Raw genomic sequence first — 18778 nt, forward strand, 5'->3', positions numbered from 1 at the left:
GTGGTGAGATGGCAATGCTTTTATACATACATACATACACTTTTATTCAAGCTACGTTTTAAAAATCTTCCCAGTCAGATTCGTACCCTCGGTCTATTACGATTCGACAATTAAATTTCCGCGCTTCTGGCGTCACGGGTATAGATATCATACGCCTGGTCGGTGGGGCCTTTACTCCAGGGTCCTGATTATGACTTATTTTTTACTCGTGAAAAGAAAATTTTCCGTTTAAAGCTGCCTTCTGAATCTAACTTATTACCGGTTTCACAAGTAAAAAATAAGTTAGAATCAGGGTCCAGGGTATATAAGCTCTATGGTTCATGTCTAGAACGTGTTTCTAAGAATGAGATAGAGCTCACGAAGTACCTAGTAGAGCAAGTGAAGCACAAATCCGCTGTGGTACGCATCTTTAACCTCGTACATACATAAATTCTCTATTAAGCTTGGTCTTCAACTATCTTCAACGAAGTTACGGTGGCGCCGAATTGTCATTGTGCAATGGCCGGAACTAAAAAGTGACGTCACCACCTCAATATGCTGGTTTTTCTATGGCAAAAAATTTTGCCGAGTGAATCGCGGTGGTGATGGGAGTGAGCAGGAAGTAATATTAGTGAGGGATAGGAATATTCGGTTGTCGTGTGAATTATCGAATTTTTCTTTGTCCACTGTCGAATAAAAGGATTTAATACCTCATTATAAATATACGAAAGCTCAATCATTTCCATGAGCTTAAACAAAAAGTGGCCTGGACATCGGGAATTCAGTATTTGGAGTCGCTGCTGAAAGGCTGAAGGACAAACTAGCCAGGATTGCAGGTGACGCCGGCCGCTTTGAACCTCGTTGGAGTCTCTTTGGCCTTAACAGAGGTGCACGAGGGTCGAAGGTAAGGTTTGATAAATGTTTGGTCAAAATCAAAGTGAAAAATGCGCCGTTTATCACGAGACCATAATAACAGCCTGGAACTGAATAGATTGAAGCAGATTCTCACGAACCACAAGTAACCTAAAAGATTCTTCGCCTAGTAATTGCCAACCGTTTAACGGTCGAACAGAAAATGGAAAAAAAATGGACTAACGAAAGTTGTGAAAACAATATCCAACGTCAATGCTGTTGTTATTGGCTCGTGTGCAGTCAAGGCAAAACGGTTGTGTATTCTTATACGCTATATTGAATTATTATTCCTTTATGAGATTCAAAGGGATCGAGGATTAAATGCAATAATGAAAATAATTTGAATTGACATTTTTGTTTTATTACATTTTCTCCAATGATTCAACATTTCAATGATACTCTGCTTTTATCCTTGGTCCACATATGACATGGTAATGTATTTAACCTTGTGATAATAATATGTATATGTCTCTCTCGAAAGATATTGGAAACAACGGATTTTTTCAGGTTCTATAAATAATATATACATTTAAAAAGCAAAAAAGTTTTCTTGCTCTATAGTATTTGTATATCTAGTGCAGTACAAACAGTTTTGATATAAAAAGTTTTCCTTAGTTCGTGTTGTGCTTGATTGAAACGTTGAAGTTAAAATAACTACTTAATAAAAAAAAAGACCAAACAGAACCTACAACGACAAGAAAAACCCAAGTTGAGAAGTTCCGAGTCGCGATAACAAAAAAAAAATGAAACCGAAATGGATCGAAACGACAAGTATACTTTGTATCTGTGTGATAAATAAGTTCTTCATCAGTTGAGTAAAGTACATAAATGTTACAAAAAAACCTTCGAACAACCAATCAAAATACGAAACGTCTACAACGATACGTGGTAAATTAAAAAATGTCCGACAAGGTTACGGAGCGTGCATTTCCCAGTCAAGAGCGAGTCCCATGGGCTATTTACGATACAGGTAAGCCCTGCCACGACGCAACTACAAAAATGTAGCTGAATAATCACGCTATAATGGGGTAGGTATGATTAGATATTAATTTAAACAAGAAACAAAACAAATGAAGAGAAAACAGAACACCAAAAGAAAAACAGCAATAATAAAAAAGTAAAGTGAGGGAATTCTAAACCTGTTGCGCACACAAATGCTAAAACAAGAAAGCCTCCCTTGTAATTTTCAATAAACATCGTCACAATCTAATGTTAACCATACTGATTGTCCACAGGGTAGAATAGTCCACAATGTCCGATTCAGGATCTGATTGTTCATCGGAGGAGGATTACAACAGTTGTCGAGGTAGGGCAATGACTCCAGATGGTTCGATTTCATCCCAATCAGCACCGCAGTCTCCTTCCGACCACTCTGTATCCTCAAGGGGAAAATCACCAGGCCCAATGTCTCTGAGGTCACCTAGATCAGGTCCAGCATCACCAAAGTCACAGCAGTCTGGTCCCGTGTCTCCAAAGTCGCCACGGTTTGACCCAGGCTCGCCTCGTTCCAGCCGAAGCTCAGATAAATCAACACCAGTCTCGCCCAAATCGTATCGCTCAGAACACAACTCTCCTGAATCACCTCGCTCCGATAGAAGCTCGCCTGGGTCGCCAATTCAATCAGGACCAACTTCACCAAAGTCGCCTCATTCTAATATTGACTCTCCAAAGTTTTTCGGATCTGCACAGAATTCTGGGCAATCCGCAGATAACTCGCCGAAATCACAGGCATCTAGAAATAGCTCGCCTAAAACCTCACGGTCTAAGCCCAACTCGCCGAAGTCCCCAAAGTCGCCAAAGTCTCCGACTTACACACATTCTTCAAATAAAACATTGTCCTCGCCTAGAGACTCGCCAAAGTCATTAAAATCATCGTCGAATACCTCGTTAGCAGATGATCATGAATTTTCCAAGCTGGAGAAACGTTCACCAAACTCCAAAACAAACGCCTTTATAGTACTTGATGGAGAACAGATATCTGATGGCGATATTGACGATGAGCCAGAGCCTGTTTCTAAATCTAAACCCACACCAATGACTCATGGAGAAGATTTGTCTGACGTATCTGATCTTGACAGTTTGGATGGCGTTGATGAACCTGAACCTGAAAAAGATCAACGAGTCAATGACGATAAAAAAGAAGAGAAAAATGCAACGGTTACTCTTGTCGAAGAAAGTGAACAGCTTGATTTTGAAGCCGATGGACAGTGGAAAGATGAGCGTGATGATGGTAAGTATCCTGATTTTTAAAAGTTATTAAAAGGAAGAAGCTTCAGTAATTCTAAAAGGTAGGCTTCATTCTATAAAAATAACCTCTCATGCTGGATTAATATATTTTATTTATCCTTAGGTGAGACGGACACGATACCAGTGAAAGAAAATAAAGAGATTAAGGAAAAAGATTCAAAGGACAGAGAAAATGAAAAAGAAAAGTGTAAGGAATCAGGTGAAATAAACGATGTAGAGGAAGGTGAGGAGGATGGTGAGAAAGTAGAATCCGAATTGGAGGAGGGAGAGTTGAGCGACGGGGACGATGCACGTCCAGAAGAAACTGAGCCTAGACCAGTGTGTCGGTTTTATAATAGAGGGCAGTGTACGTGGGGCGTAAGCTGCAGGTTTCTTCATCCCGGAGTTACTGATAAAGGAAATTACACTATGTTTGATATGGTCAGACCCATGGCTTACCCTCCGCATGCTTCTGGAGCTCACGAGTTTCGACCTCACATAGAAAGACCTCCGATTATGCGGGCACCGCCTGGATTCGGGGCACATCCTCATGCTCCAAAAATAGAGGAACCACCAGCAGAATCAGCTTGGGAACGAGGCTTGAGGCATGCCAAGGAGGTGATTTTTCTTTGACCAATGTTCCTTAATCACACGCAATATTTATTGTATGTTTTAGAAACGTCTGTGAACCTCTGATCTTACGCAATATGTTGATTTTGTAGATGATGAGGAAGGCGAATAAACGAAAGGAAACTGACATGGATTTTGAAGAGAAAAAAATGAATCTTAGCCTTGGGCAGGAGGAATTGGACCGAGAGGCTGGTTATTATGTAAGGGCTGCAAGCCCAGAACCACCCCCTGAGCGCTGGCCACCAAGAGAAGTGCCTCGGCGTGCTCCTCTTCCAAGAACTACCCCTGAGCGCTACATAGATGAACCTGAAGGATACTATCCACCACCGACAGCGCCTCCAGAATATTACAGGTATGAAAGAAACCAGAAATAATTGTAAAATTGTCATTCTTCAGGGAGTATGGATTTCACATTTTTCTTAATTATATTTTTTTGTAAACAAGTTCAAAATTAAATTTTGGAAGAACACTTGAATTTCATTTTTTGACAAAGACGACAAATTATCTAAGAATATTGTCTATATTATCTATAAAATTGTCTAAATTTGAAAGAAATCGATTAGTCTGTTTTTGAGATATCGTGAACACTGTAAAACATGTCACCTAGCACAATGTTTGACGTTATTGTCAATAACAATGCTGCCTATTAATCGATTCTAATATAATAAAATATGAATAAATCTCTAAAAACAGTATAATGCGCACCCCAATGAAATTGAATAATTGCTTTTCGAGGTATGAATTTTCGAAATTCAATCACTTTTTCAGTCTACTGGTATATACCCTCTTAAGGCAGTCAATTCTAACTAAAATGTAATTTCAAATTTACTGACAAACTTGGCTTGCACAGACGAGTGCACTACAAACCGGAGCCCCGCCCAGGTCCAGAGTACAGAGAGCGCATAGAATATCACAACGCACCGCGAGCTGCTCCACACTCAGTTTCCCCACCTCCACATCCACGTGAAAGGGAAAGAGAGAGGGAACGAGAACGTGACAGGGAAAGAGAATACTATGAAAAGTACGAAAAGAAGCACAAACGTCCCTCGAGGGAGGTAATAGTGGAACGTATTCCGCCAAACAAACCATGGAGAGAAGAAGAGCCACCTGCGCCCGAGAGAGGAAGAGGAGACGAGTGGGCAGATCCCTGGATGCGGCGCAAATCCCCATCAGCCATACGGCGTAATCCTGCTGCAACCAGAAGGCCAAGAAGGCAATCTTACTCCTCGGGATCTTCATACTCTTCTACAAGGTTAGCAATATTTACATATTGCCAATTCTTATTTTTCAATTTCACTTCGTTTTGCTCAGTTTACTACTCCATCCTATGAAAGAACAGACTTACTTTACATAGACAAAAAATCTAAGAGAAACGAGAAACACAACTACATGCTACCTAGTATTTTGAGCTTTCGGTAATTTATGGTAATGCTCTTTGTTTCCACCTCTCTACCAGATCTGAATGAAACAGATAAGCTTTCTCTTGATTGTAAGTCTGTTTTCTCACTAGCTCGAGTATACATTGATATCATAGTAAACAAGTGATTTGCAGTCGCAAAACAGAGTAACAGATTTTTCATTAGAAACACATGGTATGACAGTGGGAAGGTTGAATAATATTGACTAAAACGTACATGTTTTTGATGCTTGCATTTTTATCAGGTCCAAGAGAAAACCACCAATTTGTAATTACATTTCATTTTTAATACTATCGTTTATTGATAGCAAACTATAAATCGAAGCGGAAACATTGAATTTGTTGTAATGAACAGCCTTTTTTTTTTAAACTAATCCTTTATCTTCGTATTTCATCATTTAATACAATATACCATTTGTTTCTATCCAAAAAGCCCATCATATCTATTGTTGTTTCAATACTCTTACAATGTGGTTGAAAAACACAAAATTATCCCAGAAACGATCAATGCTGCTAGTAACAATCTAATAACCCATACCGTCCTGGATTTATACCATGTTTTAAGTCATTAGCAGATGTTATATGATCTTCAGTTTTTTGTAAAAAAAATTCCGTTTCGTTTGCGTTCAATTTACACTTCTGAACCTATTGCAAAAAATATTACTTTAACCCACTAATTGTTAAGTTGTCGGCATTATTGATCGGTTAAGACATTAGGAAGTTTAAAAAATCTGAATATGAGAGTGATATAATTATTTTAGCTCTAGCCGTAGCTCGAGTCGCTCTAGCTACAGCTCTTATGACTCCCTGTCCAGGTCCCGATCTCCTTCCCCTCCCTCTAGGTCCCGCCCAGGCGGCAAGGGGGGGAAGCCTCCTACATCACCTTCACCTTCCATCCCTGCGCCTGCGACAGTTCAACCTCAGAGAGGAGCCATGCTGATGAACCCACCGGCGCCATCTCCACGCCCCCCAAAGGGGTCCATATCTCCCACAACTGGTACCCTGCACCGACGTGCAGGTCTTAATCCACCCGCTCCAAGCCCCCTCTCCTCGCATCAACGTCATCATGAAAAGACCAGAGACAAAGCTGCCATTGCTGCAGCTGCTGTTGCAAAAGTCATCAAAAGTCGCTCACGTTCCAGGTAACGATAATCATTTAATTTTTAGCTGATTTCGGTTAGTTTTTAATTAATTTTTTACGTCGTTAAGGTGTAAATTTGACATCTTTAATTGCGCATTGACCTACATCAGTTACTACGTATTCGTCAGAATTTGAAGTATAAAGAATAGTTGCAAGTTAGAGCATGATTTTTTTTTCAGGTCGTCACACAGCAGTTCTGGTTCCGATAGCAGTGGCACTAGTAGTGATTCAAGTGAATCAAGCTATTCGTCATCTTCAAGCGGTACGAGGAGACGAAAGGGTTCTTCGCCGCCTCAAAATCGTAAAGAATCGAAGGGCATAGATGCCTTGAAATTGAGCGGAACAAAGCAACAGATCAAGCTTACATTAAAGCCATCAAATAATACAGTAGCTGTGAAAAAAGTTGATCGCAGCGCCACTATTGCAGGAAAGAAAAGGCTGGCGGAATCTCCGCCGCATGTTGATAGCAAGGCTAGTGCAGCAGCGGCAGCTGCAAAAGCTGCTAAAAAGGCGAGCTCTCGTCGTGAGGAGTTATTGAAACAGCTTAAAGCTGTGGAAGATGCGATTGCTCGTAAACGTTCTAAAGTATGACCTAATCGCGGTATAATTCAGGGAATATTACGTACATTAGTTTGAAGTTGCATAATTAGCTGTTATGATTATACTATAAAAATAAACATGCTAATATTAATTGTATAAGCGGATTGACTACATAGAATAATTAGTAAAGTATGATAAAAGTGTTTTTAAACAAAACATGTACCGTTTATAATGGAACGTAAGAGAAGCCTCATTGAAGCGGCATTTGTTTTTTCTAAAATATGAAGAATTATACATACATTCATTAGACGACTCTCTTTTTCTGCATACGTGCTTGTGCTCATTTGAATTGCGTGTATATCAACACTAGGCTTGCGAGATCCTGGGTTATTAGGAAAGACGACAATATAATATTGGGTATTAAAAGATTCTTCTTTCTTTTCTGGCGCTCTGAATGCGAAATTTCTTCCACTTCTTTTCATCAGCTAGGAAAATGTATTCTGTCTCCTACCTGTACTACTTCCTGATTCGAATATTAGCAAAGGTACTGATAATTACTTGCATGATTCGTGATCGTGTCCGTATTTATTTATGGTTTGTTTACATCCGGCTAGTATTCCTCAGCATGGTCATGCAGTTGAATTGCGATTGGAGTATCAGAAAAATGGAAGAAATACTTAAGCTCTTAACATAATGAGAGGGAATAAGAAATTGAATACGATTGGCGTAGCTTTTTTAAAGTGCGTGACAATTGGCTGATTTTTATTATGATTTATTATTTCGTCTCATTGTACAGGGGCTCTATAGCGTTTTTTACTGGGTATTTTAAATCGGTATAAGAAATCCTGCTCTTCAACGATAAAATTAAAAGTGGAGATGAAAGTTTGTGATTACCAATCCGTATAAATACGGCCACTGAGCGCAGATTTGCTCTCTTGGTTCGTGCCCCCAGATTCGACCAGTTGACTTTTGACTCAGACCTAATCTCTTGGCACAAGCCATTTGCATACTTTTATTTTAATCCATTGTTACGTGTTGACATTATCCAGTTTGATGAGAAAACGTTACTCCATCAGAGCAATTACTTAATTCCACCGTTCCAATCCTTAAGTAATAATCTGAAATTTTCTATTTGTAAACAGTTCGTACTAAACAATAAATTCAGTTAAATAAAATATCAAGCGTTAATTAGTAGTGTATGGTGTAAATTCAAATCGAAAACAAGCTATCCGGAACATGAAGGCATTGATGAACATTACTTATCTGTCATCATTTATAGTACGACGATTTCAATGAACCTGTTTGAAACAATCAGTGGGAAAGAAAGGCACGAGACCTTACTGTCTAATTCGTCAGATAAATGTCGTTCGTTGCGCGTGGGTGTTGGATAAGAACAGGACGGTTTACAATGTCCGTAACAGTAACTGCTTCAGTAAACGTTTCAGTTTCCAAAACAATTTAAAGTCTCGTGAGTTACAACTCTGTACAGTACAACCTTTGCTATTGGTTGCATGTACAACGAATACCGGTCAAAATTCCCTTCACGCGTACCGGATTGGCTGTCCGTGGAACGCCTCCGTATGAAGCACGAAGATAAAGTTTGGCTAAATTCTACTGAAACGCATTCTACTTACAGCGTCACCAGTTAGCGCTGTAAACCATAGCACAGATTCCCTAGTGGGTTACGGCTACGGGTGTTGTAAATCGTCCTTGAAGCTTTCAGTCAACGCTGAAGCGGTGTGTTGCCTAGTTGGTTTTTATTTGATTCATGCCCAGGCAGTAGTTGAAAATTTGAATATGGCTACCCTTGTAAGCTGAGATGCGAATTCAACGTGACAAGTGGAGAATAATTTGGTTTAAAAATGGAATGCATCGTAGCTAACGTGGAGCACATGAAATTTGACATAGAAATCGCTCTGGACGAACAGTATGGAGCCCTGCCGTTACCCTTCACGGGGATGGACAGTATGTATTATGCGTTTTAGCCATACAATTTGAGGTTATGCTCGATTCATGCGCGTCTTATATGGCAGAAAAACATTGATATTATATCCCTGATTTCATACTTTACTGTTTCAGTTTACGCGGTTATACTAAACCGCTAAACTTGGATTCGTTTTTGTTTCTCTTTGATATGGCATATTATTATTTTACCATTTCCGCCTCATCAAGGTACTCAAAGTAAACAACCTGGCTGTCAAAATTTAACTGCTAATTCTGGATGATATCGCTCTAAGACTATACTTTATCAGTTTGTAAACCTTTCACAGAATCCATAGCAGCAGTATGTCAATTTTATCCACGAGGAACCTGCGTCAAGGGAGGGTCTTGCCCATTTAGACATGTTAGAGGGGACAGAACCATTGTGTGTAAACACTGGCTGCGAGGCCTCTGCAAAAAGGGAGACCAGTGCGAGTTCCTTCACGAATATGACATGACTAAGATGCCCGAATGCTACTTCTACTCCCGATTCAGTAAGAGATCACTTTATATACTATTCATTGTTGTTTTCACATTTCGCATTGATAAGAACTTGCTTATGTCGTAACACTGTTTCCCGATTTGCTTGCTACCTTCTGAATATTTTGCCGCAAACAGACCTTGATTACATAAAAATGTTGATTGTCAAGTGACAAATATGTAATGGTATATGCTTTCTCATTCTTCATTTCTCTCTTACCTGTTTGATATTCATGTATGAATACCTGTTTGATATTTATGTATGAAAAGTCATTCAAAGTTAAGTTTTACCTATACAATTAACAAAGAGTTAATTCGCAAAATAATTTATTCTGTAAGAATTTATGGCAAAAAAATAAAAAGTGATATTTTTTATTTCAATTTTGGTAGTCAGTTGTCGTTACAGCTATTCACCTGGATGAAACATGTGGTGCCTTGTCTTGTGCAAGATCAGAATAAGAAAAAACATTCGAATTTTTTTTTAGAAAACAATTATGAATTGTATTTTAAAAAATACTTTGGAAAAGTGGAATATAGATTCTAGCAAATATGCTGCTAATGAAAAATATATTCCTCAATTGTATTCTTGTCGAATTTTCGATTTCAATGAAATCCATTCTAAGACAGTGCTCTGGTCGTAGATTATGAAAATTCAGAGAATGTTAATCCTTGATCGCAGATGCGTGCCACAACAAAGAATGTCCGTTTCTGCACATTGATCCTGAGACAAAAGTTCGGGATTGCCCTTGGTACGATCGTGGATTCTGCAGACATGGTCCTCTCTGTCGGCATAGGCATGTACGAAGGGTTCTATGTATGGCGTATCTCGCCGGGTTTTGCCCAGAAGGACCAAACTGTAAATTCATGCAGTAAGTCACAAAAATATCTATTTATCATCTGTATATCGTTTATTTTTATCTAACAACAAATTTCATATTACAGAATTAGAGAATTTAATTTTTCTGTTTTAAAACAATGTGATTTCGGCTTATCACAGTATTGCATTGTTTTCGAGATACAACTATTACAGATACTTGAAATCTTGAAAATCTTTGATAGACTTGAAATCTAAGGTTTTTTTTTTTACGTACATTTTGATATTCAGGAGTCAGGCTTTTTACAATACGATTGTTTGCAAACAGCCGATTTTTCAATTACAGACCATATGCAAAGGTAAAAGAATTTCGACTCAATATTTTTTTTCAATGTGTGATGTTTTCGTTCCAAGGTAACGTTGTTATATTTCAATTTTGCTGGAAGTTTTTTACTTTGTTGCGAAAGGGAAAATGACCTGTTTTGCTGTTTGAAAAATAGGTCGAATTGGATCTTTTATGGTGCAAAGCATATCATGGAAGATACCAAACTTATCATGTATATCATGTAGCTCATACCACCAAGTTATTTTTAGTATGGACTGTACACTCGAATATAATATTTCGGACTGCTCTCAGCAATTGCATTCGATTCAATTATTCACGTTTTGTTCCAGTCCTCGTTTTGAGCTGCCTGCAGTCCAGGATATGCAACCAAAGGAAGGAAAGAAAGTGATGATAACATGCCACTTTTGTGGTGAAGGTGGTCACAAAGCAATCTACTGCAACAAGATGCCTCCTGATATTAGAGAAGCTCAGGCAAGGCAGGAAATGGAGGGTGGGGGCCAGGGAGCACATCCTCCACATCACCACATCAATTCACACAGCGGTCCCCCTCCACGAGGACCTCAGAAACCTTTGGAGGAGGTGACATGTTACAAGTGCGGTACAAAAGGACATTATGCAAATAAATGTCCGAAGGGACATTTAGCTTTCCTTAGTCACACTGGAGGGGCAGCGGCAGCTGCCAGCGGTCAAAATCCAAGCTACAGACGATGAGTGTTTCGTAATATGTTGGAAATATGATTCTTTTATTCTTTGAAATCACTTGAATATAATGGTACTTCTGCGTAATATAATAAAATAAGAATAAAATAATTATATTGTACATAGAGCGGTTAGTCTGAAACTCGGGAGTTAAAAAAGAACATTTCATCGCAATTTTATATCAGATGTACAATGAGGGTGGCTGACAAAAAAATCGAAGAAAACAATTTCTTCGGATTCTCACTGGCTTACACGTCACAGTTTTAGTTTTGCAGTTAACAATGTACAAGGAGGTTCATAGGTAAAGAAAACAGTAATTTCCTTTGGTTTGCATGTCATTCTTGAAATTGAAATTTCATATGAAGGCTAAACAATTATAAAAATACGGCCAGACATAGTCTGATCATTTTAAGGGGTTACGTGGGTTTTGAACTTTGAAATAATCCATTTTTTCTTATTTTTTTTTAAATATAATAGAAGAATTATTTTAATCAAACTTGAGGTATGTGAGAGACCAACCTTTTGAACTGTGTTTCGTAAAATTTTTATCAAAAAATGTTGAAAACTCAGTTGTTCTGAACTGGTTTTCGGAGAGCCTGTATTTTCGCGCTGGACACGATAACTCCCGCTAGCTTCATCTGAAATAAAAAAAACCAAATATTTTCTATTAGTAGGTGAATATAGCTAGTGAGTGAATGAAGGATTTTTAAAAGGATTGAAGTTTGAATTTTTGGCAGAGTTGTATGCAAAAAAGTACAATTTTGGGTACACATTACACTATGTATTGCCTTGTAAAATAAGTTGTAATCAAAGAAAAAAAATCCTTCGTTCATTCGCTACTTATATTTACCTACTAACAGAAAATATGTAGTTTTGTGATTTCAGAAGCTAGCAAGAATTATCGTGTCCAGCGTAGAAATACTGGGTCTTTGAAAATCAGTTTGGAACGACTGAATTCTGAACATTTTTGGATAAAAATTTTACAAAATATAGTTCAAATATTGTTCTTTCATATACCTTAAGTTTGATTGAAATATATCTTTTATTATATTAAAAGAAATATTATAGCGTGTAACCCCTAAACTCATTTTTACCTTCCACGATTACACAACAATGCAGGAGTAAGAAACAGTGAAAATCAGCAAAGTAGTTTTTGACCCTCCCCAGTGTCTGCTGTAAAATTCTTGAACAGGAATACCATACACAGTGCAAAGTTGTCACCGCCGGCAAGCTGCCATCAAACGTAAATATATCTGAAATGTGAAAAATACTGTATTACAAAATATGAATGTTTTTTGCGCAAGTTTCATGAGCTGAAATAAACATATGGGATAGTTTTTCTACGTGATGTGAAAAAACTTGAATCACAAAATATTCAGAGTTTGAAGGGAGAAAGAATTTGGCTGTATGTCATTTGTTGCAAGTGCTATCGTTAACGACAGGTAAGAGTCAAGTGCATGTTTTTTTTCTGGAATGGGATATTTTTCCTTTCAAAAATGTACTGCATACCTGTGGCCCATGCTTGATGGATTATGACTGGGGGGCGGATAAATGTGTACTAAAAATTACAAAATATGTACAGATAATACAGACTCAAAAAACTAAACTATGGAAAAAAAAACGGAAAATAGAATCTGCATTTTCTGGCTGCAAACACTACACTCATCTAGAAAATCTAATTATGACATATTAAGATCTCCATCCAGTGCACTTTGCATGCCTCACGAATTGTTAGTGACAAACGCATATTACAGTTTGCCACACTGAAAACTTTACGAGACAAAAATCAAGGTGATATCGCATTGGGCCTATGAAATATCGAGCGAACCATGAAAACACATTTTACCCGTTTTTATTCCTTTATTTATGTATGGAAAATGCTGTATTTTGTTTTTGGGTATTCCAATGAGTAATCGTTAGAAGCAAATGCAAAATCGATATCCTACCACAGCAAAGAAATATTGAGAAATTTAGAGACCAGAGGTCGAATTTGAAAATCTCTGGTTATTTGGTGCTCAAGTTATGAAGGGTATATAGTTTCTAAATTACACATATCTCGATCCAGAGGTTTGTGCTGGATGTTGATGAGTCACTCTAACATAGAAAAAACAAACTTAAGTACCCAAATATTCAGGTATCGAAATAAGTCAGATTATTCGTTTACATCAAGTCGCAGTGATTAGCTGTAAAGCAGCTAGATTCTTTTTATTTCATTTCATTTTTTATGGAAACAGTACAACCGTTTTTCCCGAGAATTCATTATTGAGGGTTATTGGAGCACATATTCAGTGTACCTACATCTCTTCAGGTAGATTTGGACTGCTTCAGAGATGACATGAGTGGGCTTAAATCGGTGACAATCTTCCTCAACACTTTTCCAAAAAAATATGCAAATGCATTAGTCAGCTTAATAGACAACCATAGAAATTTATTTAGCAATCCAACGTCATATTTGTAGGTATAGAGGATTTTCAAATTCATTTTAGGAGATGAAGGTACATTCAATCAAATCCTCTAAATTGGGATTATGGATTCTGGGGAAAATATGGTTATCATGTTTCAAGGACAAATGAAATCAAATAAAAACTATTCAGTTGCTCTTTGTCTAGTCACTGCGGCTTCATATACATAGAAGAATAGGAATACGATTCCTTTCAATATTTGAGTTTTTCTACAGTTCAGATGAGTTACCGGTATCTTGTAGGAGTCCCCTCCGTACAACTTCACCTGGTTCATGTCTTATATCTTGTCAAATTTAGGTGTTATTGCATGCCAATACTTTTTAATGCCATATTTGATGCAGTTTCACATTCTGTGAGAAAAAATTTACCATTCCATAACAAAAAAACCAAGCTAACTCTTACTCATCATTAAGGGGGGCTACAGCTTGAACGGTCTAAAATCATACCTATTTTCAGGAGTTTGTTTTAGAGGAAACAAAAACAATTCGAGCAATTTGAGGGATTTATTATTTATAGTTTCAAGAACATTTTAGAATTTTTCATTGAAATTAATAACAGAAGGGCGGCATGACGCATATGAGTAGCTCCGAATTTGAAGACTTTTGCAGTGGCGTACCTCCTGACATCACTGTCGAACTTGTAACAGATAGAAAAAATTTTTAGAGTTAGAAAACCTTTTTGGGTTCGAGCTTGTAGCCCAAATGTTAAAAAAAACATTTTCAAATATATACGATTATGAGCAAAAAATTGTTAGACAAATTAGTATAAAATAAATTTTGAGATTAAAATTCAAAAATCTAGCTACGAGCTCTAATTGATAAAAAAGTTTTGAAGATTGTATCAAAATTTCAAGTCAATCGAATGAAAATTGACCAAGGAATCTCTGCCACCGGATTGAAAACATAGTTGTTTGCTACTTATATGCGCCTTGCCGCCATTTTGTTATTAATTTCAATGAAAAAATTCTAAAATATTCTTGAAACTATAAACAATAAATCCCTCAAATTCAAATTGCTCTGAATGGCTTCATTTTCTCTAAAAATACTCCTAAACATAGGTATGATTTTAGAGCATCCAAGCTGTACCGGGGGGGGGGGGGGGGGGGGGGGGGAGCTGGGAGTTTGCAGTTAAAACAAATGTAATAGAGCCAAATTCCCTCCGCCTTTGAACTCATGAGATTTCGGCCTGGGAAATTTAAAAAAAAAATTACCCTGTATAACGTATTTCATCACTAAAAACGAGTTACAAAAATACTCCATACTCACATTTCATTGGAAATATTACTCAATAACTTCTACGTAATTTGCTGGAAATAAACCATAGGTTCCATCGGGTCCTAACCCTTGCCACCATCCTTCATCTATTGCGTCAATATGCGTGATTACATCTCCAGGGTCGAATGTAATCTCGGTATTATCAGCAGCTTGGTAATCGTAGAGAGCTCTTGCTTTCATTCCTTCGTTATTCGGGTCGAAATAAACGTACGAGCCTTCTTCCAGCTGGTTATATAGCTCAGTTTCGGTCTCCTGAACGTTGAGCTCTGCAGTCTCTTCTATATCAGGCTGAGCATTATGCGATTTACTATCCTTGGGTTGACTTTGTGGAGAGGCAGTAATCTGCGCTGCTAGTGGAGCGTCAACCTGAGATTGCGGGATTCCTGGCTCTGTTCCTATTATTTTCCCGACATTTTCAATTGGTATTTGTGGGTCAGTATTTACTTCACTAACACTTTCCATGTTCCGATTAACAATATTGTTCGATTCGACACGAGTTTCAAGCTCACTAGCCTTTGGGACAAATGACATGCTCTTCATTTGGCCAGCTGCTGTATTTTGCTCAAAAACAGCTCTCGCATTTATCGTTCGCTGCGCGATAAGTTGCTGTGTTTCTTTACTACGTTGCCTACGTAATTCTTCGCTGCGCGATTTTCTTTCTTCATCTGAGTCAGTGCTTCGTTGAGTTTCAGTGTTCTGTTGATTTCGGAAATTTGTGATCTCTTCAGCTCGTAACTCTGCTTGTCTGTGTTTTGTTACTATACTTTCCTTAGCTGTAACCTGCTCCCGAAATCAGGAAAAGAAGGTGAAATTCATTAATGGCATTTTAATTGATAGTATTCAAATTGTCTATTTTGGTGATTTTGCAAATTTCTTCAAGGGTTAGCACGTTCATTTTTTACCTGAGCATCTCTAAGCTCGCTTTCTTTTTCTTCTCTAGAACGACGTTCTAGTTCAAGTTTTAGACGTTCCTGGTCTCGTCGTAAACGCTCTTCTTCAAGTCTTTGTTTTTCCTCGAGTTCCTCTCGCTGCCAGAACTGGTCACGTTCGCTGGCATTTATTTCCTGTTCAGGTATCACTCTAAACCAGAAATGAATATTGATTACAATAATAATCAGTTATCAAATGAAATAAACAAGTCCAGGGATTTACTCAACTAACTATTAAGTTTCTCTTTTTGCAAAAAACAGTTTTCTAAAATCTCTGAAGAAAATCACGTGAATATTTGTACAGTCCACTTTTATTTGTGAAAATATCTTTTCTCTCAGAAGAAGTTCTATTGCAGGAAGAGAGAAAATTGTAAGAAAGAATATTAGATTTTAATGATGAAATATTTGGTAAAATCAGTCTCTCTTGAAATAGGCCTTGTTGAGATTTTAACTTATCCATGTGATTCTTTGTTTTCTTAATCATTTGTCTAAAATATAGCTTTTTTTCAGTGAATACAAATTGAAATTTCGTTCGAGTTTTGCTTTTGTAATAATTGCTGACAAGCTGTTCTAATAGGTCCCTAAAACTCAGTCTTAATATTTTCTAAAGAGTAAAGTGGAGACATATAGAACTCATTTTTACTTTCTAGTCATCAAGAATTACCAACTTTTCATGATGCTATTTACACTGTGCTAGCACATAAAATCACATCTAAAAAATGATGTGTGGATTATTTTACAAACTTGTTGACCAATATAAATAAACGAACTTCTGTAAATCATTGAAGTTTATATTAACCTGCGGTACGTGGTGCCGACCGGACCTAATTGGCCACCATTTTCACCTCGAGGTTCATTAAACTTATAGCTGGAGCCAGTGGCACGGGCTAATTTGTCCATTATTAGGTCAACTTCGACCTCTTCTTCTGTACGTGCATTTATAGTTACATGAGCTCCTTTTAACAGTTTTTCTATATCCCTGATGTGATTAGCGCATGTTCCTTTCCTCACTATTGGCGCCCCTTCTCCCTGCTATGTTTTGAACCAAGAAAATAATTAGATAGTAAAATGATTTCTTATTCAATGCGATGAATATCTTGAAGCGAAAATTTGTAATTTTTATTACAAGATGAAAGAATGAAGAGATTGAGTGCAAAAATAGTGTAAGCCACGGTTTTTCTACCTTCAATGATATTTCGGGCATTATGGTATATGGTATATTTTAATAGTTGTGGGTTTAACCTTTTCAACTCTTAGCCTTTGATATAAGAAGGTAGATAATCGTAGGCAAATACAAAACGTTCCTAATTCAATTGCATTTCATTCTGATAATAGGATAGTTATCATCTCCTTACCCAATTTATCAAAACACATTTTGGCAGACTTGTTTTTTCATCAATGACACGGCAGAATGCGTACATTATTTTGCCACTGTTTAATTCTTCGATCATTTCTTGTAGTCCTCCATCTCCTGTGCTGACTACCTTCAAATCGTTACTTTGACCTTCGTAACTAAATAGAGCCCTGAAAGTGAATATGAATGCTGCAGGTGGCATAATTTCCTTCCCGCCATTGCCTCATACGTATGAAAATAATATACATATCCGTATGGGCTAAAGACGTGAATTGTTCTATTAAATGAAGTACAGTAAAATCTGGATTAACCAAGCTCTGTACCTGAAATTACTGTGAACATTGTTTTGTATTATTTTTAAGAAGTCATTTAACTGTCAATAGATTGATCACGTGTATAACTCAAGGAGTCTCAAACTTGTCCATGCTTACAATGTGTTACAAAAATTCTATATTTCTTTATGGTGACATAATAACAATGCAATGGTTTTAAATAATGCTTTTTCATTGATACGGCATCGTTATATACGTGAACAGATGCAATTGATAACTGTTAATTTAAATCAATACAATATGTGTAGATTATATTAAATATATATAAACAGTGATATCACTTTTTCAGGATGTTCTTTGTTTCAATTTTTCTAGTAATCGAGGTGTTACTGTACTTACTGAACATGCTGACGACATTGCTGTTATTATAAATAAAACTTATTAGGCTAAATAACTTATTACACGCCACTATCGGCTTAATCGGGAAGCATTGAATTTCACGACTAAAGAAACAAAAATGGTTAGTCACATACGACCGTGGTCAATGTTAAACAAACAGAAAAGTAAGGGTTTAAGGTGTTTATAAATCATTAAATATACTTCGTTGATTTCTAAATGCCGGTGAGTCATATTATGACGTAGGTAGAAATATAGACATCGTTCTTTATAGTCGGTTAAAATCCTGTTTGACGGTAAGATAAGAGGAAACACGCTTCTCGATGCGTATAAATATTAAAAGCACGACTTACCAATCTGTGGTGGATTTGTCGTCGACTACGCTTCGCCATGCAGCGCTAAGCGATTCTTGATTTTTCGTCAGATTCACTGACATTTTGATATTTAATACATATCAATGCCGGAAAACAGTGAATAAGAAATATTATGTGGCCCAAGTGATACCGAGGGTGTTCACACAGGTGCACGAATGTGCATGTAACGTTATACATAAATGCCCATATTTTTTTCTTTTGATTTTACCTGTCAGCGGAATGACAGTCAACGCCCGACTGCTACTAATGTGTGTAACCACTGTACGTATCTAAAGTCCCTAGGGATTCGTCAAGTTTTTACTCGTACGGTAAAAAAGGACTTCCCAGCACCTAACTGCTAAGGCATTTGTCACCAACCCAGGTAGCATTTTCTGTAGCATCCGATCATGGACGTGTTCGGCTGCATTTTACGGTAGAATCGGGCATGATCGTACCATGCTGCTGCACTGCTGTCGATATGCTCTAAGGTCTACTGCATGATAGGTGGTGATTCAACGGTTTTTCCTTGCAACCTTCTCGCGAGTGCACAAACTATAACGTGGTTTGTATATAA

At 37.5% G+C, this 18778-nt stretch overlaps 3 protein-coding genes across 10 annotated transcripts; 2 read left to right on the forward strand and 1 right to left on the reverse strand.

Annotated features, from left to right (window-relative positions):
• The first annotated feature begins 545 nt into the window (after positions 1–545).
• On the forward strand, positions 546–7001 carry LOC124406659 (zinc finger CCCH domain-containing protein 18-like). Of its 5 annotated transcripts, none has more exons than XM_046882158.1 (8): positions 548–883; positions 1399–1919; positions 2127–3121; positions 3242–3735; positions 3840–4099; positions 4598–4999; positions 5926–6306; positions 6485–7001. In XM_046882158.1, the coding sequence occupies exons 3-8, from the start codon at positions 2143–2145 to the stop codon at positions 6894–6896; spliced, it is 2928 nt and encodes a 975-aa protein (XP_046738114.1). In that variant the 5' UTR covers positions 548–883; positions 1399–1919; positions 2127–2142; the 3' UTR covers positions 6897–7001. The 5 variants fall into 5 exon arrangements, with proteins under 5 accessions (XP_046738117.1, XP_046738115.1, XP_046738114.1 ...); XM_046882157.1 differs by having other exon boundaries at positions 1399–1861; XM_046882161.1 differs by lacking the exon at positions 1399–1919 and having other exon boundaries at positions 546–883; positions 5926–6337; positions 6426–6513.
• A 1589-nt stretch (positions 7002–8590) lies between these two features.
• On the forward strand, positions 8591–11272 carry LOC124407445 (cleavage and polyadenylation specificity factor subunit 4). Its single transcript, XM_046883568.1, has 4 exons — positions 8591–8810; positions 9116–9319; positions 9985–10174; positions 10795–11272. Exons 1-4 carry the CDS (start codon positions 8708–8710, stop codon positions 11174–11176), a joined length of 879 nt encoding a protein of 292 aa, XP_046739524.1. The 5' UTR covers positions 8591–8707; the 3' UTR covers positions 11177–11272.
• On the reverse strand, positions 11192–18484 carry LOC124407444 (drebrin-like protein). 4 transcript variants are annotated; one of them, XR_006929312.1, is made up of 7 exons: positions 18205–18484; positions 17185–17353; positions 16629–16861; positions 15803–15980; positions 14892–15680; positions 12259–12417; positions 11192–11802 (listed from the first exon to the last, which is right to left on the reverse strand). XR_006929312.1 is itself a non-coding variant. In XM_046883567.1 (6 exons), exons 1-5 carry the CDS (start codon positions 18285–18287, stop codon positions 14907–14909), a joined length of 1425 nt encoding a protein of 474 aa, XP_046739523.1. In that variant the 5' UTR covers positions 18288–18484; the 3' UTR covers positions 13829–13976; positions 14892–14906. The 4 variants fall into 4 exon arrangements, 3 of the variants coding, with proteins under 3 accessions (XP_046739523.1, XP_046739521.1, XP_046739522.1); XM_046883567.1 differs by lacking the exons at positions 11192–11802; positions 12259–12417 and adding an exon at positions 13829–13976 and having other exon boundaries at positions 17185–17341; XM_046883565.1 differs by lacking the exons at positions 11192–11802; positions 12259–12417 and adding an exon at positions 13829–13976.
• Positions 18485–18778: the final 294 nt, after the last annotated feature.

The sequence above is a fragment of the Diprion similis genome, chromosome 6, assembly GCF_021155765.1.
Source record: "Diprion similis isolate iyDipSimi1 chromosome 6, iyDipSimi1.1, whole genome shotgun sequence".
Classification (NCBI taxonomy): Eukaryota; Metazoa; Arthropoda; class Insecta; order Hymenoptera; family Diprionidae; genus Diprion; species Diprion similis.

Bases quoted from the DNA above. Each gene is read 5' to 3' on its own strand.
- LOC124407444 (XM_046883565.1), bottom strand. From the start codon at position 18,287: ATGTCAGTGAATCTGACGAAAAATCAAGAATCGCTTAGCGCTGCATGG. The intron at 17,354-18,204 runs GTAAGTCGTGCT...ATTCACTTTCAG, and splicing joins GACAAATCCACCACAGATTG to GGCTCTATTTAGTTACGAAG. The intron at 15,681-15,802 runs GTAAAAAATGAA...TTTCGGGAGCAG, and splicing joins GCGAGCTTAGAGATGCTCAG to GTTACAGCTAAGGAAAGTAT.
- LOC124406659 (XM_046882158.1), top strand. From the start codon at position 2,143: ATGTCCGATTCAGGATCTGATTGTTCATCGGAGGAGGATTACAACAGT. The intron at 3,122-3,241 runs GTAAGTATCCTG...ATTTATCCTTAG, and splicing joins GAAAGATGAGCGTGATGATG to GTGAGACGGACACGATACCA. The intron at 6,307-6,484 runs GTAACGATAATC...TTTTTTTTTCAG, and splicing joins AAAAGTCGCTCACGTTCCAG to GTCGTCACACAGCAGTTCTG.
- LOC124407445 (XM_046883568.1), top strand. From the start codon at position 8,708: ATGGAATGCATCGTAGCTAACGTGGAGCACATGAAATTTGACATAGAA. The intron at 9,320-9,984 runs GTAAGAGATCAC...CCTTGATCGCAG, and splicing joins CTACTTCTACTCCCGATTCA to ATGCGTGCCACAACAAAGAA. The intron at 10,175-10,794 runs GTAAGTCACAAA...GTTTTGTTCCAG, and splicing joins CCAAACTGTAAATTCATGCA to TCCTCGTTTTGAGCTGCCTG.